Source organism: Mus pahari, chromosome 8 (genome assembly GCF_900095145.1).
Source record: "Mus pahari chromosome 8, PAHARI_EIJ_v1.1, whole genome shotgun sequence".
Classification (NCBI taxonomy): Eukaryota; Metazoa; Chordata; class Mammalia; order Rodentia; family Muridae; genus Mus; species Mus pahari.
The window spans coordinates 69,723,993-69,751,486 of NC_034597.1; the positions used below are offsets into that span (position 1 = coordinate 69,723,993).

The 27,494-nt window shown below is 38.4% G+C and overlaps 1 protein-coding gene and 1 pseudogene across 4 annotated transcripts in view; both read right to left on the reverse strand.

Annotated features, from left to right (window-relative positions):
- Positions 1-27,494, reverse strand: part of Naa16 (N(alpha)-acetyltransferase 16, NatA auxiliary subunit) — a 58,365-nt gene that overhangs the window by 7,468 nt on the left and 23,403 nt on the right. For 3 of the 4 annotated variants that reach the window (XM_021203368.2, XM_029541583.1, XM_029541584.1), the window contains 6 exons: positions 18,922-18,994; positions 15,810-15,979; positions 15,094-15,246; positions 10,402-10,530; positions 3,733-3,946; positions 1,752-1,945 (listed from right to left, as the gene is read on the reverse strand). In XM_021203368.2, the coding sequence (XP_021059027.1) occupies positions 1,752-1,945; positions 3,733-3,946; positions 10,402-10,530; positions 15,094-15,246; positions 15,810-15,979; positions 18,922-18,994 (933 nt within the window). Of the gene's footprint in view, positions 1-1,751; positions 1,946-3,732; positions 3,947-9,707; positions 9,844-10,401; positions 10,531-15,093; positions 15,247-15,809; positions 15,980-18,921; positions 18,995-27,494 lie in introns of those variants that run through there. The other variant, XM_029541585.1, reaches the window with a different exon arrangement.
- LOC110325397 lies at positions 23,167-23,502 on the reverse strand (annotated as a pseudogene).

Genomic DNA, 27,494 nt, shown 5'->3' on the forward strand with positions numbered 1-27,494 from the left:
GACACTCCAGAAGAGGGCGTCAGATCTTGTTACAGATGGTTATGAGCCACCATGTGGTTGCTGGGATTTGAACTCTGGACCTTTGGAAGAGCAGTCGAGTGCTCTTACCCACTGAGCCATCTCACCAGCCCAAATCAGGGTAGTTTTATACAAATCAAAAACTATTTGAAATTATTCCACAGAATTTATGAAATTATACACAAAGAACTGGTAATGCCTTATATATTACAAATGTCAAAAATAAGTAGGAAAAATCATAACGAAAAAATGTAATGAAAATCTTAAATATTAGATTTATTGAGTGAATCAAAGTTAAAAATTCCTCTAAATCTGGTCCTAAAATAACTACTAACATTTCGACAAGATCTTAGGGATGAGGTACTGTTTTTAGAGCTAGACCATCATCTTAGTTTGGGTTTTACTGCTGGAAAGAGACCAAGGTAACTCTTATACATAAAACATTTAACTGGGGTGGCTTATAGTTTCAGAAGTTCGGTCCATTATCATCATGGTGGGAAGCATGGCAGTGTCCAGGCAGACATGGTGTTGGAGGAGCCAAGAATTCTGCATCTTTATCAAAAGGCAGCCAGAGGGAGAGTCTCATTCCACACTAGGTGGACCCTGAGCCTCAAGGCTCACCCCCACAGTGACACTTCCTCCAACAAGGCCTCTTAATAGTGCCATTCCCTGGGCCGAGCATATCAAACCATCACGACCATTTATAGAGTAAGACAGATTAAACCCATGATTCTAGACTTCATAGACTATTATACTGCTGCGACAAATTCCAAAATCTGGGTGTCTTTTTAAAAACTCCTTTCAATTTTATAGGTTATAAGACCACACTGGTCAAAGTGTCAGAAGAACTGCATTCCCTTTCATGGGTTCTAGGAAAGAACCCAATTCCAGCTTTTTTCTATTTCTACAGGTGGCCCATGCTCCTTGGCCACGGCCCTCTCTACTTTAAAAGCCAGCAACAACACATTAAGTCATTCTCACAGTACATCACCCTATCCCTGTCTGCTTTTCTCCACTTATGACAGGTCCTGTCTGAGCATGCTGGGCCATATGAACATTTCAGACCAATCTCAACTGTCTCCTCTCCTTTTTATTGAAAAGACCCCCCCCTCACATAATATATCCTGATTACAGATAACCCCCACCTTCTCTCCTCCCAGTTCCTCTTCATCTCTACTCTATGTAGATCTACTCCCTTTCTGTCTCTCATTAGAAAAGAAACAGGCTTCTAAGAGATAATAATAAAATAGAATATTGTAAGATTAAACAGAAATAACATACTGGAATTGGACAAAACAAACAGAAGGGAAAGAGCACAAAAAAACAAACAGTGGCCCATTCATTCACCCAGTCAGGAGCCACAATACATACAAGCAAAAACCATGCTTCGATGGCTGGAGTCTTAAGCTAATCTCTTCATCGTAAGATCAGCTTATTACAACTCTAAATTTCACTTGATGTCCTAATTTCCCTTTGTCATGTACACACATTCTAGGAATTAGAACATACCTTTAAGTGAGCCACTACTCTGGCCTATAATATTTCTATATATAACTAGCATTAGTCAAATTTTTGCATATTTTGGACATTGCATATTACCACAGTGACTCTTATATGACTTGACATATTGCAAGTAGCTTCTTTTTTATTTAAGCATTTAAATATATTATGGCCAGAACAGAATCAAATAGCATAAATTTTACCATAAAAAAATAGTTATAGACTCAACTCACCCTTTCTAGTTTTTCAGGAATAAGTTCTTCCTTATGACTACTGGTAACGTCTTCTTCTTCTTCTCTTTTTTTCTTTTGATTTCTCTGTTGGCGTTCCCTTTCTGTGTGCTTTCTCTCTTCTTCTACCTTAGCCTTTTTCTGAGCTCTTCTTTGTTTGCTAAGCATTTTCTTCAGTTCTTTGGCTGACAGGTTTTCTATAAACATTCAAATGTGCAAAAACTATGACTGTCAGTTTTCGATTTTTCGTCTTTTTTATACTATACACTATTTATATAACTTTCTTTAGGGAGGAAATGGGAAATCTAAAACCTATATAAAAGGTTTTAGAAAGTATGTTTGTGACTAGCCAAAACATGGCACACAAAATGCAGTCAATAAAAGTTGGTTGCATTAATAACTAAAAGTAATTTCAACTAAGCTCTGCCTCTGTGATAATTGTGTCAGCTTGAAACAATCGACAATCACAAGACCGTGCCGATTAGGTTGGCTCGTGGGAATATCTGTGGGTGACTGTCTTTCCTGGGTTTGTGTCCCACCCTGCTTAAAGAGGACAAAGAACTGAGTACTGTGGACGCATTCACTCTCTGCTCTCGACTGTGGCTATGACCAGCTGTTTCAAGTTCCTGCTGCCTTGTCTTCCCCGCTATTATCCTAACCTGGAATTGTGAGTTAAAATAAGCCCTTTATCCATTAACTGCCTTTGCCAGCATAGTTTATGACAACAATAGGAAACAAATACAGTCTCCCACACAACAGATAACAGGAAAATCACTTTGTCCTCCTCAGTTTCAAGTTGCAAAACATGTACCAATTATGCTCTAGGGATGGTCCAAGGGTAGGAGAGAATGTATGTAATGAAATTGGAACTTCCTATCTACTATATACTGGGCCTCTGTGTGGACAGTGGTACTCCAGTGACTGATAAGCAACAAAGGCAATCTTACTCAGTAAAGCAGATACCAGAATTTGTAAGAACATGTATTTTTTCTGAGGTACTCAAAGCTTTAAAAATTATATAATTATTTCATGATATAAAGATTTAATTATATGTAATTTATAAAAATAAATGTATTTATTTATTTATTTATTATATGTAAGTACACTTTAGCTGTCTTCAGACACTCCAGAAGAGGGCATCAGATTTTTGTTACAGATGGTTGTGAGCCACCATGTGGTTTCTGGGATTTAAACTCAGAACCTTGAAGAGCAGTCGGTGCTCTTATCCGCTGAGCCATCTCACCAGCCCCAAAATAAATGTTTTAATAAAAACATTAGTGTGTTTGTGGGAGTAGTGGTAGAGAGGAGGTTGAGAATGGGGGTGCATGCCCTCCTGCATGTGTGAAGGTTGGAGGAATGGAATTGGTTCTCTCCTTTACAGAGGTTCCAGGAATCAAACTCAAATCATGAGGCTTGTGTGGCAAGAGTTGATCTGCTGAGCCATCTCACCAGCCCTCAAAAGTCTTTTCTTCAATTACCATTTAAAGAAAATAAAGTAGCACACAGGCATTTATACTCTTTCTTAACTGATGTTATTAAAAACAAAACCACAATGCTGTGACAAATACCCATACGGAGGCTGAGGCAGAAACATCAAGAATTTGAGGGCAGCTGGGCATTAAGACTGGGGGATAGGAGGGCACATGCAAGTCCTCCCATTCGGTTGACGGACATGTACCAGCTAAAGAACACCCGTCCCTCAGATAAAGAGGGACTTTATTGAAGTTTCTCTGGCTTTTTCCTAATGTATCAATTAGCCAATACTGTATTCACATGCATCTAACAACATGTCTTTTATTGATATTTTAGTTACACAAACATTTGGAGTGAGGCAAGACAATTTGATCTAGTAGACAGTGTATGATTGATCAGAGTAGATAACATTTTTATTTCCTTAAACATGTGTTGATACACTTTTCTATTTAATACGTTAATATCTGATAATATTCTCAAGTTTAGTATTCTTTTTAAATCTTTTCTTTACCTGAATCTATGTCTTGTTGGTTGCTGTCATTGGTTAAAGGGTTATCATGTAATTTCAAATATATTTCAATTGCTGATCTAGCAGCCTTGAAATAAAAAGTATGTCTTCTGAGAGTATCTTCTAGTCTCAGGAGGTCAACATAAGCACGGAGGGTCATCTTTCTCATGCAGTATGTGTGGAAGTCAAACTGATCATCGGTTATCTCAAGAAAATGCTTAAAAACAAAACCACAAGATTATCCCTTACATTTATGTCAGTACCTTTTACCTTTTAAAAGAAAACTATATAAAAAAGAAAAACTATAAAAGCCTGCAGAACAATACAGTCAATTTCACCTGGCTGCGTTCAACTTATAGTGCCATTTTTTACAGCTGCAAAACTCTGGACACACCTGATCTCAACTTAACAGGCTCTTTTATAATCCATCCTACTTCCTGACACCATAATTAGTGAAAATACTTTATGTTGACAAGAGAAATATCAGGTTATCTTTAAACCCTGGAAACTGGTTATGTTGATGTAGTTTACATCTCTACTCAAATGAAAAACAGTCAGTCAGAGCTAAACACAACCTGAAACTAACTGATGCAGGTTCACACTCCATGTTTACAAATCGGACCCATCTCCTCTTCCCTGAGCTCGTGTGAGGGCAGACTCACCATCTCTAAGCCCCCTTCCTACAGAGTGTAACTCAGCACAGTGCCTACCAACTGGAAGGAGGGGCTCATCAGGCGCAAGCCTTCCATTTCCTTGTGCCTTAATTATTTAATCTAAGGTAGGAATAAATCCGTATAGCAGTTTCTTAAGGTGATTGACCAAGCAACACATTTTAAAGTTTATTCTCATTAGTAAAGTGCTATTACAAAGACAGCATTATAACTTTTTCTTAGTGAAGAAGCTCTCATTAACATACACATATTCAATAAATTCTTATATCTTAAGTCTTTGTAATAACAAAAATAGTAACTTCTTCCTAAGAAGTAAGTTCAACACTTTCATCTAGTTTACAAAGGACTCACCACCCCAACCCCAAAGCTTAATAATTGCTTTCATGAAAAGAAGAAAATTGACCTCCAATATGTACACAAAACAATTTTATGATTTAGGTTTTTTTCTCCCCTACATATATTTGTACCTCTGCTTCCCACTCCACTTTGGTTTCTCCAGATGCATATAGAAAAATGACGTGCTCCATAGTCCCTTGGGGGAGGGGTACCGAGGTGGGTCTACTAACTATGCAGAGGACACATTATATCAATTATTCCTAGCCACTTAGTATTTTTAGTTATCCTGGTAATTAGAAACATGCTATATATAGAGAATCACACTAAATACCTAAGAGTTTAAGAAAAGAATTCTATAAAGAACAAAAGTATAACACAGAGGACAAGCAACAGGAAAAAAAATAAACATTTCATATCAAGTTCACTTATTAGAAAATCATGTTTTAATGATATATTTGAAAATTAAATTTTCAGAAATAAATTAGTAAGTAATGACATCAATTTATTTTTTTAAAATCAAAGGCTAACATATCTCATAATGGTGTTAGTACTTTTTCTTAGTGTAAACCAGGCTTACATAAGAGTAACACACTGAAATCCAGCACAGCAGGCTAAGGGAAAGAGCAACGCTATATCATGAAACACGGTAAGATGAAAACATCTAAGGCACTGCACAACATTATTTAGGCTGAGAAACACATGAGGGAAGGATGACAAGCTCCACAAGGTATTTCTAGAAATATCAGTAGACATGGATTTTAAGTCACACTTCAGAAGGAATCTGGAACCACACACACTTAATCCACCTCTTTATCAGTAACAGCCCACAGGCTGCCTCTCTCCAGTTGATGTCTTCCATAAACTGGGTGACCAACTTAGCCCAGTTTACCAGAAGTCTTCCCAGTTTTTCCAGTGAATACACTGTCTTGGAACCACTCACCACAGGCAACCCTGGGTATTTACTTACTCCATATAGCTTTTGATTGTTTAAAAAAAATTTTTTAAAGTTAGATAAAATCAGAAAAAGTAGACTGCTACAGCTATAGTTTTTGTTATTTTGCTTTGGAATAAACAGGGGTACTACAGAATACTACATACACAACTAAATAAATAATCCTAACCTCTTTTTCCCACTGCCTGGCAGCCACTGTTGGCAGATGGTCAAATTAGGCTTGATCATGAACTTTGAAGCCAGCACTGACTATATAGCAAGACCCTCTCTCAACAGAACAAAGAAAAGAAATGGGCTTGATTTAAGACTAGTCAAGAAATTAGGAAAAGCTCCATCAAAACTTTAGAATATGACTTTATTCAGGAACTGTGTGGTGCCCTTTCCTAGCCACTCCCCTGCTGTCTAGTATGTCTCTGAACCCTTGGCTCAGACTGTTAAGAACTTAAAATAGTGAAAACAACAAAATGCCTGTTCTTAAAATTGTGAAATGGGGAGGAGACACGACTGGGAGGAGTGGAGAGAGGGGAAAAAAGTTGGGATATACTGCATGAAAGGGAGGCTGGATGGGTGGGTGGGTAGATGGGTGAGTGAATGGATGGGTGGGTGGATAGACAGATGGATAGGATAAGATAGATAGATAGAGATAGGAAAAACCCTTTTCCTCTAAAGAATTTGTGATTATAAAGCCTGTGAAACCTTAAAAAAGATGCAACATGTCTTATTCTGCCCGAAATCCTCACGTGAATAAACAGTAAGAAATAATATAATATTATATGCAATATATACTGCCCTGACCTGAATATAAGTCAATACACTAAAAAGAGATCCCAGTCAGTATTTAGAAAAAGAAAAAATAATTTAGAATGTTGCTGTGAACACAAGTTTATAGTCAGTAAGCTGTGAACACAAGTTTATAGTCAGTATTTTGAAGACAGCTGTTTTGTTTTAAAAACAAAACAAAACAAAACAACAACAACAAAAAACAAAACAAAACCTTAAACATCAGATTGGACTGGGCTGCATGACCTTTACAGATAATCTTAAAATCCACTGATAGGGCCAAAATGAAGACAGAAAAGGTACTATGGACCATTCCAGAATGCTAAAATTTCAACTCCAATTTCTAAGAAGCCACAACAGCATGTGAAAGCCAAAACTGCTTTTAATGAGAGAGTTCTTGATTGAAATTGTCAAAGCAGAAAGACCTTATTCTTAGCTTAACTTCTATTTAAAAGATAAAATGCAAAACTTTATTTGTGTTCAGTATTTATTTCCTTATTAAAAGGTAAGAAGCCAGGTATAAATTAACTTATGAAGTAGTAATAAATCATGTTTAAAAGATGGGTGTGGGCCGGGTGGTGGTGGCGCACGCCTTTAATCCCAGCACTTGGGAGGCAGAGGCAGGTAGATTTCTGAGTTCGAGGCCAGCCTAGTCTACAAAGTGAGTTCCAGGACAGCCAGGACTACACAGAGAAACCCTGCCTCGAAAAACCAAAACCAAAAACAAACAAAGATGGGTGTGGTGGTGCATGCCTTTAACCTCAGCACTCAAGAGGCAGAGGCAGTGGGATTTCTGAGTTTGAGGCCAACATGGTCTACACATGGTCTACATGAAAGTCAGGAATACATGCATAGTGAGACCCTGTCTCCAGAAAAAAAAGTGATCTTTGAATTTTATACTTTTGTATGTGCACATGTGGGCATACAAGCATTCTTTTAGATGCATGAGGTCAGAGAACAACCACCTCAGATGTCTGCTCTCAGGTGCCTTTGATTCACACAGGGTTTCTCACTGGCCAGAAATTTGTCATTTGGTCAGGCTAGCAGATCCAGTAGCTTTCATGGATCCACTTGTCTCTGCAATCCATTCTGTCACTGCTGGGATTATAGAAGTACATTATTCTACCATACTTTTCCCATGGATTCAGAGGATCCAAACTCATGACCTCACACTAGCAAGGCAAGTGCTGTGGTGTGTGTGTGTATATACACTTTTCTCTCTGTGGGTTCAGGTAGAGATGCTGAAGGCTGGATCTTTCTCAACTGTCCCCCTCCTTTAGGTTGCCGGGACAAGGTGACCCTGACCCTGGAGCTCATTATTTCAGCTGGACTACCTAGCTAGGAAGGCCCAGGGGTCAGTCTGTCTGTCCCCTCAGATGTGTGCCTCTATGCATGGTGTTTGCTGTTCGTTTCTGTATCAGTGCTGGATATTTGAACTTAGACCTCATGTATGTATACCAGCTATCTTAACCACTGAGCAATCTCCGCAGCACCCAAGCCTGAAATTTATACTCTTAAATCTTTCCAATGACATTAATAATTTTCTTTCAATGTATTAATTTTATTAGAAATCAGCATTAAGTATTTAATGTACTTATTTAAACTAAAAACATTTCTACATATATGTAACATATATGTATTATTCATGAGTTAAGCTTTTTTATTTTTAGTATTAATATAATCATTACAAGCAACATGAGAAGTGGTACTTTTCTTATGTTTCAGATTCTTCATAGAGTAAAATGTCAATAGCAAACTCTGAATAAAGATAGTTATATTTTTAAATAAAAATAATTATGCCACATGACCAGAGGGTGTTGATTTCTACATTTTAATCTCTGGTAATTAATGGAACCCTCTCCTTCAAATATACTTTCTTCCAATTAAATTATTCTTCCAACTAAAAGTCATTTAAGAATTTCATTCATGTTACTCAGTCAAAGTCACTATAAACTTAATGATAGTTACAGAAGACATATTTAACATAATCTGGCAATTTATGAAATACTGAAAGTCATAAAGCAACACAGGAATTAATATTAAGAAAAATGTGACTTAAGTCACAAAGGCTCCAACTGTAACGATCCTATGAACATTTAAATTAAACTTCTACAGAAAAATAAGTAGGTCCTACTGACAATAGGGCACATGAAATGTCTTTAACGAGCAGGAGGTTTTTTAACTGGTAGACATTAGATAGCACTAACACAACATACTGATCTTCGGTATTTTTCCCTGCTGGCTTTTGTTCTTTTTTGCGTTATGATTTGTGTTCACATTTGTATATGACGGCACGTATGTACCATGGCACATATGTGGAAACCAGAGGGTAAACTGGGTTCTCACATTCTACTTCGTTTTGTTTCGCTGGTTCTTTCCCATTTATGCATTTTATGTGTATGTATGTTTTGCCTGCACGTATGCCTGTCCAACATGTGCATGTGTGGTGTTCATGATGTATGGTCAGAGGATGGCACCAGATGCCCTGGAATTAGAGCTAGGAATAGTTTCAAACCACCATGTAGGTGCTGGGAATCAAACACCAGTGCTCTGCTGAGCCAGACATCTCTCCATCGCCTACACTTTGTTTAAGGGTCTCTCTTGCTGTCTGTGTACTCCAGGCTAGCCGGTGCTACAAGTTCCACAGGATTTTCCTGTCTCCACCTCTCCGCTTCCCAATTCACCGCAGTTATCCTGGGGTTAACACCACCATGTTCAGGTGTTAGGGACCCCAGAGATCTGTATTCAAGTCACCAGGCTTGTACAACAACAAGCACATTTATACGCCAACCCATCCCCTGTCCCTCTTTTGCTGTGACATGGTCTTACTATGTCGCTCAGGTTGACCTTGTATACCATTTGCAACACAGGCTAGCTTCAAACTTATGATCCCCCTGATTCTGGCCTGCACCACCAGTCCTAGCTCTGTCCTACAAGTTCACCACACAAATAGGTACCTAATTTAAGCTATAATGTTTGGATATTTAACATATAATCCAAGAGGCTTATAATCCTCACAGAGAAAATGAGAAGTCTTTTCCCTAGAAATACAAATTTAAAGGACAAGAAAAACAACGAAGCAAACTTTGGTGACTTCTATAAAGGTCCAGTATAATTCCAACTCCAGTTCCCGTGGAAAGCCACCCCCTAAGACAGAGCCTTCTGGGTAACCTCAGGAGTTTCACATGGGAAGAAGGCCAAAGTGACTGCCACGGTGCAGACATCAGGCTCACCTGACTACGACGCCTGTGGGTTTATACTGCGTCAGCAGGGGAAGAGTGGTGCCGAGTGCCCCACAACTGAGGGCTGCTGAGGACTGCCTCAGGGGTGCATTTGCGGCTCCTTTCCTCCTGTGGTCCATGTAGAAGGAGAGTGCTTCAGAGATGACAAAGAACAGGAAAACAAAATTCACACAAAGGAAGAGAAAAGTACCCTCACTAAGGCATATCACACACAATGCTAAAAGCAAGCAGTAAAACAGGCCTGCCAACTGGCCATTTGATGTACAGGGCACCGAACTGAATATAAACATCCTGGAAGACGGACTGGAGAGAGGCTGACTGTGGGCCAGATCCTGACGCTTAAGGGGGAAAGAGGTTGCCACCAGCTCTGCGTCCTCTTAGGCTGCTGATGAAAAATTAAGTAATGGCCGGATCAGGGAAGAGAAACTGTGAATATATGTCAATGATAGTACAAACTGCTTTTACTAAATCGTTTTCTTTTTCTCTTTAGAAAAAGAATACATAAACACCTCAAAAGTATCAAGAAAGTAATCATTTACTCCATGTTGTTCACAATACTAAATATCAAGAACTGTTTCAAATAAAGCTGTCAAGAGAGTCGGTCAGGAGAGGCAGACGATCCAGTGCAGCCTTGTTCCTGCTTTCCTTGTCACTCACTGATGAAAGCAGAACCCACACCCTAACAACTCACCCTCTCCACTTCACGGCACTTTTTCAAGGCATCCCCGTATCTCCCCAGGCGCTGATAGGCAGAAATGCACTCCGTCTCAAACCACATACACTGCATTTCATTTAGATTCTCCATGGCGGATGTTCCTTCCTAAAACGGAAACATGCATTTAATAAATATAAAGCAGCAAGCAATAAAACTACTCCCCAAATCACAGTTTTTTAAAGTACATTTAAATTTAAAGCCTTGGGTTCAAATCCTGACAAGAAAAAGTCACCTTTACTTTTCCAACTATGACAAGTATTATCCCAATTACCAGCAAAGGGCGTTAAGTGACATTAAAGCTTGTGATATTTTAAAAAATTTATTAATTTATTTTGTATGCTTGCATATGTGTATACATACAAGGCACAACACTTTTGGAGCTCAGGACAATTTGAGGGAGTCAATCTTTTCTTTCACCTTCGAGTCTTAAAGATCTACTTGCAGGTCCTGGCAGAGGCATCTTCCTCAGTGAGCCACCTCTGCAGCCCTTCTCAGTGGTTTTACGTACTCGGCTCCACTGCAGTGTTCACGACTTTTATAGAACGGACTCCAGGTTACTACGACTATTTTTAAGTATCAAAGCTCTTATTTTAACTACTTTAAAACAATAACATCTTCTTTTCACCCTTTCTGCTATTTAACATTTTCTTGCTGACTCAAGGTCACTACTGCAAAGGTCTACTGCTGCTCCCAGGCTTCTCAGTACGCTTTCAGTTTCCCACCCTCCTCCTGTGGGCTAAGCGATTTCTCTGCTCATGCACCTGCTGTTTCATAACAAGTCTTTTACTTCTCTACCTCTCCTCTGCCACATACTATTAAAACCAAGCAACACTGGACATGGTGTATGCCTGTCTATCAGCCCAGAACCTAGGAGACTGAGACAGGAGGATTTTGAGTTTAAAACCAGCCTGAGGCATAATAATAAGACAGACAGAGGCAGAGAGACATACACACAGAGAGATATCCCTGGATTTGTTACAACTATTTGTTAGTTCAGGCTTAAAGGTAAATCAAGAACTTTATATATATTTTATATAAGTTCTTTTTTGTTTGTTTGTTTTTTCAAGACAGGGTTTCTCTGTATAGTCCTGGCTGTCCTGGAACTCACTTTGTAGACCAGGCTGGCCTCAAACTCAGAAATCCGCCTGCCTCTGCCTCCCAAGTGCTGGGATTAAAGGCGTGCGCCACCAAGCCCGGCTATATATAAGTTCTTAGCTTCAATGTAGGAAATTACATTTTTGTCATTGGTTAGAATATATTTACTTTAAACATCTGTTTGTGATTTCAAGAAATATAACCAAAGTATATTTATGAAAACATTTTCAGTCTTTGGTCCCTTTTTAGCCCACTTTCTATTATCAGTTCAATTCTTGGAATTCATTAAAAGTCTAAAACTTCCTTATGCTTAGGAGGTGAAGGCAAAAACATGTCAGTGTAAGACTACCATGAGCATATACAGCAAGAGCCTGTCTCAAAAAAAAAAAAAAAAAAAAGTCTAAAAATTTATTATCTTCAGATTTAAAAAGACCTTAGTTCTCCTTTACAGCTATATATATTTTCCATTCTCTGATGATTCTATCTTCACAAAAAAATTATTTCATCGTAAAAGTTTATCATAAAGAACTACTAAATAAACCTCTACAATTCTCTATAATTCTAAGCTGTACATAATCTGTAAATGTGAGCATTTTACTCACTCACTTATAGGCTGATGTTTCTCATTCTCCTATGCCCCTGAAGATACATGCTAATTGTCTGTTTAAACTCTTGGACTGAAACTTAACTTATATTTTATAAATTAATTTTTTATTGGTTATTTTATTTATTTAATTTCAAATGTTATCATCCTTCTCAGTTTCTCCTCCACAAACCCCCTCTCCCCCCTTCCTCTATGAGGGTGCTCCTCCACCGCCCACCTATTCCTGCCTCAGTGCCCCAGCATTTCCCTACCCTGGGTCATCAAGCCTCCACAAGACCAAGGGGCTCCCCTCCCATTGATGCCCTGTAAGGCCATTCTCTGCTACATATCCAGCTAGAGTCATGGTTCCCTCCATGTGTACTCCTTGGTTAGTGGTTTAGACACTGGGAGTGTCGAGGGGTGTGGTTGGTTGATATTGTTGTTCTTCCTATGAGTTTACAAACCACTGCAGCTCCTTTAGTCCTTGCTCTAACTCCTTCACTGGGGTCCCAGTGCTTAGTCCAATGTTTGGCTGTGTGCATCCACATCTGTAAACTTCTAATCCCTACCTTCACCTTCCAGATAGTGTTTTTCTCTAAAAGCCTAATGATTTTAATGCTTGTTTGCTTTAGTCTCTTCTAACCTTGACATCTGTGATGATGTAGTAGAAAGGACACTGAACCACAGTACTACTCAGTATGACCAAGGATGGTCTGAGTGTCCTCTCCAAGCTTCAATTACTGTTCTGTAAAACATCAGACACCTGAATATGTGAACATAAGCAATATTATTATTTTTTAATTTTCCTCCTAATATCCACCAATAACCTTCTCCCGATACTGCTTGCACCATTTAGTTATGCTATTGAGTCTATGACATCTCAGCTTCAGAAACACTACTTACTAGAGTTTCAGCTATGATTATATAATTTTGACTCCAATTTAGCACAAAAAAAACCCCATGGGCTTAGAATCAAAGACTTCCAATGCAGAGTACTGGCTCCAAATGACAACTAGCAAGGTAGTTTGGCCAGGGAAGTGTTTGACTTCTAAACATTTTAATTGTATCATTTAATTGATGATACACAAAAAGTGTTGATTAAATGAAACCATGTATATAAAGTACTTAGCTTAGTACTCAGAAGCATTACAGTTATTTTTCTATTTCCCTATATAAACAAGTAAATTATTAACACTACTGCAAATACTGTATATCAGGGCAATTCATCTAAAAAATTAAAGAAAAAGGTTATTTTTATAGCAAATAAGTTTTCTTTAATCAAAGTTGAGAGTGAAAAAGTGAGAGAATACAGTGTGTGTGTGCATGCATGCATGCCTGTGTGTGTGTGTGTGTGTGTGTGTGTGTGAGTATAAAAATCACCAAATCATCTGCCAATAATTAGTAATGTCAGACTCTAAAATTCAGTCTATTTTTATGAGCACAAAACGCTTAGTGCTTTAATCGTACTTTGTTGATTACTAGAGAAGACAAGTTTTATCTATTCAAGACCAGCCTGGGCTACTGGAGTCTGTCTCAAAGAGTTAAATAACTAAGAAAGATGATAAAGTACTAAAGTGGAGAAAGTTAGGAAAACAGTGTATTAACAACACAGAAATATAAATAAAGAGATAGAAAACATCGGTGGTTGGATGAAAATGGCCCGGATAAGCTCATGTAAGTGGTGCTATTAGGAGGTATGGCCTAGTAGGGAAGGGTATGTCACTGGGGTGAGCTTTTGAGGCCTCCGATGCTCAAGCCAGCCTAGCATCACTCTTTTCCTGCTATCTGCTGATCTGGATCCAAAACTCCAGCATCATGTCTGCCTGTGTCCTGCCATGCTTCTCACCTCATGAGGACAATGTACTACACCTCTGAACTGTAAGCCAGTCCCAATTAAATGCTTTCCTTTAATAACAGCTACCATCGGCATGGTGTGTCTTCACATCAATATAAATCCTAAGACAAAAACCTAAAAAGAGTGAAAAAACTTCTTCCCCTCATCTATGCTGCCTTGCTCCTTCGGAAAATAAAGAATGCCTCCCCTTCAGGCATGAAGAGTCTGCTTTCTATACCTAGCGCTCTGGTCCATCTGAAGCTGGTGTGTGTTCAGTGCAAGCTATGGATGCCATTTAAGATTTTTCAACACAAATGACTATCTCTGCAAGTTCATCTTTATTTTTAAAAGCATAATAGAAGGGATAATAAAGGAGGAAAATATAGGACAAATATTTAGCTGAACAATTAGACAACTTAAATTTAAAACTGTCACAGAAAATACACAGAAGAAATCTGAGCAATTCTGAAGATGACTTAATAGAAAATGAAAGAGAAGCCGGGCGTGGTGGTGCACGCCTTTAATCCCAGCACTCGGGAGGCAGAGGCAGGCGGGTTTCTGAGTTCGAGGCCAGCCTGGTCTACAGAGAAACCCTGTCTCGAAAAAAACAAAAAAAAAAAAAAGAAAATGAAAGAGAAATCATACATTATAGAAGAGACAAATTTGAGATACAACCTCCCCCCCCACCCGCTTGGTTTTTTTTTTTTTTGGAGACAGGGTTTCTCTGTGTAGCCCTGGCTGGCCTCGATCTCAGAAAAATCGCATGGCTCTGCTCCCAAGTGCTGGCATTAAAGGTGTGTGCTACCACTGCCTGGCTTACAAACCAAAATTTTAAAGTTTATTTATTTTAAGGCATGGTGTCATTATCCAACCCTGGATCTCACTATGAAAACCAGCCTGGCCTTGAATTCACAAAGATCAGCCTGCTTCTGCCTCCTGCATGCTGAGATTAAAGGTATGTACTACCATACCCAGCACAAACTGAATTTTGCAGCCAGGAACACACACAAACACATCATGGCAAGAAGCCATAGTTAGAACATAGATTAGTAGGTTTTTAAAAATAGGTATTCTTATGAATTTAATGACAAACTTATATCAGAGAACTTCAGTTTTCCTAATTCAGACAATTACATACTTGTAAGATATTTCCTACCCTTGTGAACCTGGAGCACATTTCCTCTGCTTCTTTTATCATATTTGCTCGAAGCATGTATTTGGCACATTTGGAATTGATGAATCTGTCCGCTGTGTCCAAAGACTGTGCTTCATCCATCCACTGTGCGGCTTCTTTGAGATTACCCATATGCTATAGGAGAGGAGGCATCAGGAAAAACCACTTATGAGCAAGTGAAAAGGAGTGTCATGGAAATGGAAAACAATGTATAAAAATGGGTTTGAAGGTACCGCCAGAGCTCGTGTCTCTAGCTGCATATATAGCAGAAGATGGCCTAGTCAGCCATCGTTGGGAAGAGATGCCCCTTGGTCTTGCAAACTTTATATGCCCCATACAGGGGAACACCAGGGCCAAGAAGTGGGAGTGGGTGGGAAGGGGAGCAGGGTGGGGGGAGGGTATAGGGGACATTCAGGACAGCATTCGAAATGTAAATGAAGAAAATATCTAATAAAATAAGTAAAAAAAAAATGGGTTTGAAGTTTGACATGATTGTATCAGTTTACCTAAAAACTAGTTAATTATGATTTTACTAAGAACTGAACCAAATGGCTAACACTGATTACACAATAAAGAATTCTTTAGGATTATTATAATATAGAAAACACTGCCCGAGAATCCTAGAAGTTACTGCTACTTCAAGTCCTTTTTTAAATGACACAATTCCAACTACTCAAAAATCAAGATTAAAAACTTACCTTGTAAATTTTTGCTTTCATGTAGAATAATTCTATTAGAGTTGGAGTACTAGCAATCACAGCATTAATATATTCCAAAGCCAGAAAATACTGCCCAAGTTTATCATAATGCTGTGCCAGGAAATACTGGACCCAGATTAGAGTTGTTGGGGGTTCCTTCTCCCCATTCTCTGCAATCAAACAAATATTAAACTGTTATAGGAAGAATGCTAAATAAAGTTTTCTCTCCCCAATTCAGAATAAAATCAATTGCTATTAAGAGCAAAAGCTTAGCAAAAATGATCAGTCTCAACAGAAAGAGGTATGACTCTGTGACATCAAGTTCAAAGGTAAGCGCCATTCAGAGAAATAAAGTGGTAGTTTAAGAAACTTCAACCCCTAATTACTTCCAAATAAACAGTGCTAGAGAAAGAAACAATCTATCTAATTCTGGCTGAAAGAAAAATGCAGTGAACCAGAAAAATAATCAAAACAAGTAACTTAGAGAAGAAACTACCTATTACTACATGACCTCAGCAGGAGCAAGAACTGCCATATCACACACTGCCCACATGTACAAAACATATGCTTCTAGCAAACAGACAACAGAAGCAGATGAAGGTGTTCCAAGCTTCCAAGGGTTACCTTCAGTGTCTAGTTGTCTCAATTAGCATAGTGTGATGGTTTGTATACTCAGGGGGTGGCACTGCTAGGAAGTGTGGCTTTGTTAGAGTAGGTGTGTCACCGTGGGCAGGGGCTTCATCCTAGCTGCCTGGAAGCCAGTCTTCTAGCAACCTTTAGATGAAGATGTAAAACTCAGCTCCTCCTGCACCATGCCTGCCTGGATGCTGCCATGCTCCTTCCTGTCTTGATGATAATGGCCTGAACCTCTGAACCTGTAAGCCAGGCCCAATTAAATGTCCTTTAAAGAGTTGCCTTGGTCATGGTGTCTGTTCACAGCAGTACAACCCTAACTAAGACACACAATATAAGCTTTAACACAGACAGGGCATCCTGGTTCTGGTGAAGAATATGGTGAAGTGAAGAAGAATATGACTCAAAGAATATACCCCATGAGATTAAAAAATAAAAATCCCTGATATGCCAGAAATCCAAAATTAGGGCACATAGCCCAAAGTCAGCTAACAAAAGTAGGCACATAACATACAATATTTGAGCTCTATTCTGCTCCCTATCCTGTACTAAAGAAGCAATCAAAATGGCCTGCACAGAATGGCAGATATGTCTACAGTGAGGCAGAGTGAATTTACCTGTATTATCTTAACAGAAGTATATGTAGCCAACTAATCTAATGGCAAGACAATAATATAAACACATTAAAACATAAATCAGAAAGCTGTGCTGGTTTGAATGAGAATGGGCCCCAATACACTCATATATTTGAATGCTTGATCCTCAGTTGCTAAAACTATTTGAAAGAATTAGAAGGTGTGACCTTGTTAGAGGACCTGGCTTAAAAGTTTCAAAGCCCATGACATTCCCAGTTAGCTCTCTTTGCCTAGTGCTCTCAGCTACTACTCCAGCACCATGTCTTTCTGCCTGTCTGCCTGCCTGTTACCATGTTTCTTGTCTTAATGGTCATGGATTATAACCTTCTGGAACCTGAAACCCATCCATAAACCCATATTAATGTTTGTTGATTTTGTATTGTTTTAGAAGTTGTCTTGGTGTCATGGTGTTTTGTCATGGCAATAGAAAAGTAGGAAAAAATGCAAATAAGAGCAAAAGAAATCAAATATTTATCTTCCACATATGCTAATTCAGGAGACCAAAACATATAAAGGAAGGATTCTTAAAATAAATTCAGAACTGGGGTTATAAGTCAGTGACACATCACTTGTCTAGCATAGATAAGGCCCCTTGGTTCAACTATAACCTGCCCTGCCCAGCTAATAGATAGGGAATAAGAATGAACTAAGGACTCCTCAATGACTGCCTAACTCCTTAGGTCAGAGAAACTTTATAACAGGCACATCATCCTGGTAAGAAACCAGAGATAACCAAAATGCCTCGAGCCTTATACAAGGCACCATCGGTGAAGGACTCAAACAACTGAAACCTATTAAACTCATCACCAGGGTTCCATGAAACAGAAACAGTGAGAAACACAGTGAGACCAAGAGAAAGAAATCAGCCAAATCCCTAAGAAAGAAAACAATGGGGTCTACAAACAAATCAACAAAAAGCATTTTATATTAAAGGAAGGAGAGACCATAGAATATATTAAAAGTACTCAAAACCCATCAAATGTAAACCACGGGCCTTAACTAGATCTAGATTAAAATAAACCAACTATCAATTTTGGACAGCAGGAGAAAAATATAAATGTGGACAGGTATTGGATATGAGATTAATTTTCTGTGTTTTAAACAAAGATGCATACTAAGGTTTTTACAGGTAAAATAATGTTTGGACTTTGCCTTAAAATACTTGAAGGTGGTAGTTTGGAGCTAGGAGAAATAGCTCAGCAGTTTAGAGTACTTGCTGCTCTTCCAAAGGATCCAGGTTCAAGTCCCAGCATCCACATGGCAACTCACATCTGTATAACTCCAGTTTCAAGTGATCTCATGTTCTCTTCTGGCCTCCATGGAGCACCACACATGCAGGCAAAACATTCATATTTTTTAAATTCAGAAATCAAGAAACTCCAAACTCCAAGTGCAATGTGAAAAAGACACATGAAGAACCTAAAGAAATTGTCCCATACCTTAAGCATTCTACAGGATTTTCTAAATTGTCTTCATTTTCATGTGTCTCCACAGAGAGTCAAAGGGCCAAATCAGGCATGATTAAAATTAATAAAAGAACAGAAAAGTAGAGAACTTAAGGATTCAGTGAAAAAGATTCTAATTCAACTAAATACTCAATCTTGGGACAAGCCATTCAACCTCTTAAGTTGACTAAGTTAACTAAGGCTAACTCCCAGCCAAAAAAAAAAAAGATTATGGAAATTTTAAATGAAATAACACTAAAAATACTTTCATTCACTAATTCAAAACTAGTAAGTAGCATTTGTGTAGCACACACATAATAAATGTAAAATAGTATTTCTGTGATTAAAATTAGATTGAAATAAGCAATAAAATTCCAATTTAGTCTAGGTTAAACTTACCATAAGGGCTAAAAAAGCCATTCATTTTAAGAGAAGCTTCATAATTAGTAACAAGTTCCTGGATTATTGAAACCTGTTAAAGAAACATATTTTTTAAATTTTAAAAACGCTTCACTGAAGGCATTTTTATTTGAGGACTAATCTGACTGGAATAACAATTTACATTTTACTTTTATTGATATGTGTGTGTCTATTTGTGCATATGAGATCTGTGTGCAGATGCTTGGAAGAGGGCTCCCAATCCCCTGAAACTGGAGTTAAGACAAATTCACAGGAACATGTACAAACACTACATATACAAACAAAACATATCTTAAAATGACTATATTTTGTTTACTATTGTTAACCCCAGTAAAGAACAGAAAGTGGAAACTGTGCTTCTTTTGAACTGCATGACATGTATGCTGGAAACCAAACTCAGGTCCAAACAAGCGTTCTTAACCACTAAACCATTTCTAGAGCCCCAAAACAATACATTTCAAAGTCACAAGTTAACTAAACTAGAGGTATCAAACTACTATTTTCTCAAATCTCCCAATCAGAACATTTAAAAAACAGAAAAAAATGCATTTCTGTCTTTATTAGTGTTTTTAGAGAAAAAAGGCAAAAACAACTCCATAAATTCTCATCTCAAGAAAAAGCCTGAGGTTTTTTTAGTTTGGTTGGTTGGTTTTGGTGTCATTCCCTTGCCCCAGTACCAGAACTAAGAATCAAACCTACCTTGGGCCTTCAAAGTGAACCTAGCGTCTTCAAAGCATCTACCAGTGAACTAGGTCCCCAATTCCAGAATCCTGACATTCTTTAAGGACAAATTACCACACTTACATGGTAATTAAATTGTCTTTGTTTCCCTGTTTTGGGCTGTAAACTTAGAAACCACTATAAAAATGTTTAGATTTTATAAAATGTCACTACTTATTTAAAAAAATGAAATGATCCAAAGTTTAAAAGTTTACACATTAAAAATGACAGCTCGGTCAGTAGACTACTTGTCACATTTAAGCATGAAGAGCTGAGTTCAAACCCTAGCACTCACATAGAAGCTGGCAAGAGCATCACAGCTGGCATCTGTAACCACCCAGCTGCTGAGGTGGAGACAGGAGGATCCCTGGAACTCACTGGCTAGCAGTCTACCCAAATCAATGAACTCCAAGTTCAACTAGAGTCCCTCTCTCAAAAAATAAAATGGTAAGCCGGGCGGTGGTGGCGCACACCTTTAATCCCAGCACTTGGGAGGCAGAGACAGGAGGATTTCTGAGTTTGAAGCCAGCCTGGTCTACAGAGTGAGTTCCAGGACAGTCAGGGCTACACAAAAAAATCATGTCTTGAAAAACAAAACAAAAAATAAAATGGAGAGCAACTGAGGAAAACACATGTACGCACACACTCATGCTCCTGTATGCACAGACGCACAAACTCACAGGAACATGTACAAACTTCATATACAAGCAAAACACACTTTTAAATGACTACTATTTTGTTTACTACTGTGACCTCTGGCAAAGACCAGAAAGTAGAATCTGTGCTTAATACAATTAGAGGTTTTTTATTCTAATTTCCTTATCTAAATACTGCTAAACCAAGGTCTAAGACAGTCTACTATTTTATGAAAATTGGAACTTTAAAACATTTTGATTTTCAAAACAATTAAATTTGTTTTCTTTCCCCATGCCTCTCTTATTAACTAATAAAAATGTACTATTTACACATTTCCTGCCAGTGAAGAATAGACCATGCATCATAAAATCCTGAGCAGGTTTTGGTAGATATGGCTGTGAGGAACCTTCTACATGCATTCCACTAAGACAGAATAATTTGTCTTCATTTGGAATCCAATTATCTGTATCATACAAAGTCACAGAATAGGCCGGGAGTGGTGGCGCACGCACGCCTTTAATCCCAGCACTCGGGAGGCAGAGGCAGGCGGATTTCTGAGTTCGAGGCAAGCCTGGTCTACAAAGTGAGTTCCAGGACAGCCAGGGCTACACAGAGAAACCCTGTCTCGAAAAACAAAACAAAAAAAAACCCCAAAACCAAACAAACAAACAAACAAAAAAGTCACAGAATAGCATCCATGAAGCCATGAATCATATCACTGGTTAAAAATTCCACTGCCCAACCCTTTACCAAAAAGGGGTGAGAGGGAAGCCAAAATAAAACACTTCTCATGTTACTATACACCTGTCCATAACTCTAGTTCCAGGGAATCTGGTTTCCTTTTGCAGGCCTCTGAGAGCACTACGTATGTGTAGGACACACACATGCATGCAAGCAAAATATTCAGCACTTATAATAATAAAATAAAATAAAACAAAAACAAACAAAAAAAACCAACACTGTCAAGCATACCTAATGAAAATGTGATATTAGTAGAAACTAGCTAAAATGATTCTTTAAAGACAATGCGTGTTTAGTTTAAATAACTTTGTTTTGGTTTGTTTTTAATAGAGTCTAGGTATATAGGACTAACAGGTCTGAAACTTACTCCATAGCCCTGGCCTCAAAGTCAAAGCAATAGTGGCACTATGTCTCACCGAACCATTATTTGAAAGAGCCTTTGAGGCTGGGGAGTGTGTGTGCATGCAAACCTAATCTAGGCCCTCAGGAGGGTGGTAAGCTTGAGAGCCACAGAGACTACACAGTAAATCCATGTCTTGAAAGACAAGAGGTGTGCCTCTGATGTGAAATCCAAAAAGCTGACTTCCTAGGAGTAGGATTATTTTCACTAGAGGTCCAGAGGAGTGAGGAAGGGTGGGTTGATATAACAGGTACTGAATACAGACAGGAAGCTGTGGCAGTAACTGAAACAGAGGAGAAGAGTATAGTCTACTGCTCTAACACTTACTAAACTGTGTATTGTAGCCTCCGGGGTCACAAATGTGGAAGACTCGAAGTGTTTGGTAATATTTAAAGGTTGTTGAATGTGCAATGATAAAGAAGAAAAGAAAGAAAGAAAGAAAGAGAGAGAAAGAGAGAGAGAGAGAGAGAGAGAGAGAGAGAGAGAGAGAAAGAAAGACAGACAGACAGACAGACATACGGTGAATACTAGGTAATTGTTACCATAAAACAAGAACACTTGGCACTGCCTAACTTCATCACACTACACAATTGCAACAAACGCTACCTAAAACAGCTTGGTTCAAATTCAAGACAACTATACTATAAATTACAGTATTTTTTATACATAAAAAATTTCTGTTCTTATAGCAACACTATGACTTAATTGCAAAAAGTCATTCAATATTTCTCCTACCATCATTCTTCAGCCTCTAGGGGTCAAATGTTAGTATGTCTTTGGAGTGTATACAAGAATAATTTTTAAATTGCTATGTAAACTACTGACATGAGTTTCACTATAATAATAATAATAATAATAATAATAATAATAATAATCACCCAATGGGGGTAGGAGAGATGACTCAGGAGTAAAGAGCACTGGCTGCTTTTCCAAAAGTCTGGGTTCTGTCCCAAGCATTGGTTCAGGCAGCTCGCAACCATCTAACCCCAGTTTCAGGGGTCTGATGTTCTCTTCTGGCCTCTTTGAGAACCATGTATGCATGTGTTTCACAGATAAACATTCAGGCAAAGCACCAATATACATAAAAATAAACTCATCTTAAAAAAAATAATTCAATGAATTTTGGCTTGAGATTAGGACAAAATTTCCAAATATTTCTGAAAAGCCATAAATATGCTTCTGCCATTTTGCCCTTTACATTTATGTAGAACAGTATTTTCAACATTGACAAAACTATCAATCAACTGTGAAACCTGGCAGAAGGTAAGCTAAGGCGATGGCTCAGTAGGCAACCCCCTCTCCACTTAATCCCTAGAACTCACTCACACAAAAGCTGGGCCGAATAGCATGTGCCTGTGATCTAAATGTCCCAAGATGAGATGGGAGGCAGAAGCATTGCCAGCGTCTCACTGGCCAGCTAGCATGGTATATACAGCCAGTAACAAAGATAAGACACTTCTCAAACAAGGTAAAGGGCAGAGACTAACACAAAAGCTACTCTCCAACTTCCATACGCATACCATGGGATGTGCGCACTCACACACATCACAAACTAACATAAGTTTAAAAGAATTGTGTTTTATGTCCTCCAGTCTGAAATATGTACTCAAGATTTAATCCTTTAGGTAAAAACAGATAAGCACACCCATCATTAGCATGAAAATTTGCTCTCATTTTTTTTTTTTTTTACAAGAGCACAAATCTACTTTTATTTATTTACTCTCCATTAGTTTAAATCTGGGATGAGTACAGAATCACATGGATTCTGTGACCAATGGCCTTTGCAGGGAGGTTGCTTTGGAATTTGGCACGAACCACCCCCTGTCTCCGTGGGCCCGAGTGACTTTTCCCCAGATCGCTCTGGTTTTGTTTGGTTTGCCTCCAGGAGTCACTGTATTGTTTTTTGCTTTATACAAATAAGCACATCTCTTGTCTAAGTAGAACTCCGTCTCATCTCAAGCATACACGCCTTCGGTTTTAAGAAGAGCCGTGTGCTCTCTCTGGTTCCGGAGATCTTGCTTGTAGCCTGCAAAAATGGCCTTGCACCACAGCCTTCCAGACATACTTGCTGTTAGAAGTACTGTTCCCAGCAGGCCTCCACAGGCGCCAAGATGGCGGAACGAGAGTGCTCTCAATTTTAATAAACAATATAACTATATATGGACAAAGAGGTGTTGTTTTAAAATAAATGTCATCATGACTTATTATCAGTAAATGTTTGAGCTGCATACTTATTTTATATACTTATAAACACAAAGGTCAGTAAAAACTTCTCAGGCAAAAGAGAGTCACGAGTGAAAAAATTCACGGATTCCCTGCTTTACAGTTCCTAACAATTTATTATATTCCTTCTAAAACTACAAGACAGGAGTTCCACATTCCCTAACACACATGGTTCATTTAAGGAGCCAGAGATATTAATTACTCTATCCAGTCACTAGATATTGTATGTATGTACAGAACTGGCATACTGCACTCCATAATTGTCTGTATTTTCTATCAGTAAAATAAATAAAAGCTAGCTCTCAATTTTATCACCACTTATTTTTCAGAAAAATGTTGAAAATCAAATAAGCTCACGATGCTGGGTATAGTGGTACTGAACAAGTAGGAGCAGGTAGATTTCTGTGTCTTTCAGGGCTACTTAGTGAGATCCTATCTTGGATGGATGGATGAATAAACAAGTAAACAAATTCATGATCTGGAAATTAATAGAATTATTTTGTTTTCAAAGGAACAGTTCAGAAGGTGGAATCCAGGGATCATTATCATCATCAAGACTGGCCCTAGGGATGTACATTTTAAAAAAAATATTTGTTTGTTTAATGTATACGAATGTATATCTGCATGTACTTCTGCATGCTAGAAGAAGGTATCAAAACTCATTATAGATGGTCATAAGCCACCATGTGGCTAAGAATTGAACTCATGACCTGAAAGAGCATACAGTGCTCTTAACTGCTAAGCCATCTCTCAAGCCCAAGAGTTACATTTTAAAAAATATTTATTTTATGTAAAAGTATTTTGTCTGAGCCAGGCAGTGTGGCCTATGCTTTAATCCCAGCACCCAGGAAGCAGAGGCAGGTGGATCTCAGAGTTTGAGGCCAACCTAATCTATAGAGCTAATTCTAGAACAGCCAGGGCTACACAAAGAAACCCTGTCTCAAAACCAAAACAACAACAACAACAAAAAGAGGGTGGTGTTTTGGCAGTATGTATGTATGTATGTATGTATGTATGTATGTATGTATTACAGGGACCAGAAGTAGGTATTGGTTCACTTGAAACTGGAGTTACAGATAGTTTTGCGTTACTACATAGGTACTGGAAAGAAACCAAACCCAGGTCTTTTACAAGAACAGCCAATGCTTTTAGCCACTGAGCCATCTCTCTAGCCCCCAAGATGTACAATTTTAGACAATCCATACAGAATCAGAAAACAGAGAACTTTGGTTCTCTCTGTTTAACAAGCCTTCTAGCTAAACCATACACAAGAGTTTGAGAACCATCGATAAAATAAATTTAAAGGTAGCAGACATTTTTTAATGTAACATAACCATCCCACCAATCTTTCTTAGAATACTTGCAACTTAAAATATCTTTCAGGCTTAGAAATTTACTGTTCAAATTGTTTTAAGTATGTGGAAATTATTTTTGTTTTCTATTAACTTACACTGCCATCTACTGACTGGTTAAACAGAGTAGCTAGCATAGATTTAAAAAAACAAACAACTATTTCTCCTCTTATTCACACACATCACATGTGTCCCAGGAATCTAATTCAGGTTATTAGGCTTGTTGGCAATAACCATTAACCTGCTGAACTATCTTGCCAGCCCCCAAACACGGATTTTAAATAGGAATTACCATACGGTTCTGGGCTGAAGCATACTTTCTGAACCAATTTTAAATAACTTAAGTACAACTAACTAAGTCGATGTGATAAAACAGGCCTTTAATCTCAGCACTCAGGAGGTGGAGGCAGATCTCTGTGAGTTCAAAGTCAATATGGTCTACACAGTGAGTTCCAGGACAGCCAGAACCACATAGTAGAGACTGCATCAGAAATTTTTTTTTATCAAAAATGACAATTTGGGACTAGCAAGACAGTTCAGTGGGTCCGGACTTGCCTCACAAGTTCAATGTCCCAAGTTCAACACCTTGAACCTATGATAAAAAAAGATAATCAACTCCCAAAAGTTGTCCTTTGACTTTCACAAGGGTGTCCTGGCATGTGCACACCTGTACTCATACTTTATACACACAAAAATAATTTAAGGGCTGGTGAGATGGCTCAGTGGGTAAGAGCACACCCGACTGTTCTTCCAAAGGTCTGGAGTTCAAATCCCAGCAACCACATGGTGGCTCATAACCATCCATAACAAGATCTGACGCCCTCTTCTGGAGTGTCTGAAGACAGCTACAGTGTACTTACATATAATAAATAAATAAATCTTAAAAAAAAAACAAAAAAAAATAATTTAAAATTTAAGTTTTTCTCATAGGAACCCACTTCATTTCACTATTTTGATATCAAGTAGGTAATATGTAATATGTAAAAATCAGCCCATTCATTTGTTATATACTGAAAGCTCATTTTGTGTGTGAGGTATGTGCTGTGTATGGCATATGCACCTGATTGTGAAGGTATACGTGAACAGAGCCAGATCAAGACATCTGGTGTCCTCCTCTGTCACCCTGCCTTATTACCTTTAGACTGGGTCTTTTCCAGTAAACCAGCTCACCTATTGTGCTAGATTGTGGGACACTGAGAACTTCAGAACTGTGGGAAAGCACAGACATACTTAGCTTTTTAATTAGGTGCTAGAATTCAAACTCAGGTCCTCCACTTTAATTCCTAACTGATGTCACTCCTGGAAGACAACAGCAATTTTAGGAAGGGGCTATGTGGGAGGAAAGATCACTGGCAATGTATGTCTTTCATAGTATACTGATAATATTCCAGCCCTTTCCTTTCCCTTTTCAATTTCTGCTGGCCTGCAATTGTGCAATCAAGTCTGCTTCCTTACACACTCCCGTCACTAAGATGTTCAGTTTTGCCAGAGCCAAGAAACCACAGACCAAACCTCAAAACTGTGAACCCAAATAAGCCCTTTCTTATCTGAAGCTATTTATCACTGATATTTTCTCACAGTGATGGAAACCAACACAATGTTTCAAACTTTTCACAAACTTTTCACCTTCTAGTTCTAACCATCCTCTCCTGTTAAGTATTTTCTCCAAGAAGTTATATTTGATTAGGACTAAAGAAGTTCTATTAAATTTATTATTAAATTAAAAGAAACTCTACTAAAGCTTCATTAAAATCCAGCCTGGGAAAGTATTTGTGCCTGCTGCAGAGATAACTTCCAAAAGCGTGGCCTTTGACCTACAGTCTTTATGATTTAAGCTCAAACAGATGAGTGACAGAGTCAGAATTCCCAACAAGCTATGACTCCACTAACCCAGAACCTGCCTACAAATGGAACTTGAGACGACTGTAGTTCAGTGGGAACCTCAAGGCTTCAGGAGCCAATCAGATGTTATTTCTAACATTTTATTACTCACAAGTATTACTTTTAAAAATATGGGTCAAACCTAAATAACCTGATAGAGGTTTGATGAAAATCTCAACGTCCAACAGTGCCTTTTAAAATGTTTGACTATAAAAAAGGCCAGCCACAAGATTTCAGACCTTAATAAGTAAGAAACAATGCTTAGGGATAAAGTATAACTTTCTTCCTATTAGTCCTTCTCCCCATTTTTAGTTGGGAGGGGTCTATGTTCCATAAGTTAAGTCTCAGATCCTGAGCTGAAGTGGTCCTCCTGCTTTGTCTCCCAAGTAACAGGAACTGCAAGTGTGTGCTACACCGCCTGGCTTTCCTGTCAGGTTCTAAGTACCCATTTATCTTTCAAATTTACAACTAAGACTTAGGTGCAGAGGCAGTTTCTTTACCATACTTACTTGTATGTAGATGTACGAGGGGAGAGTGAGTATGTATGCGTGTGTATGCGTTTGTGTGTGTGTGTGTGTGTGTGTGTGTGTGTGTGTGTG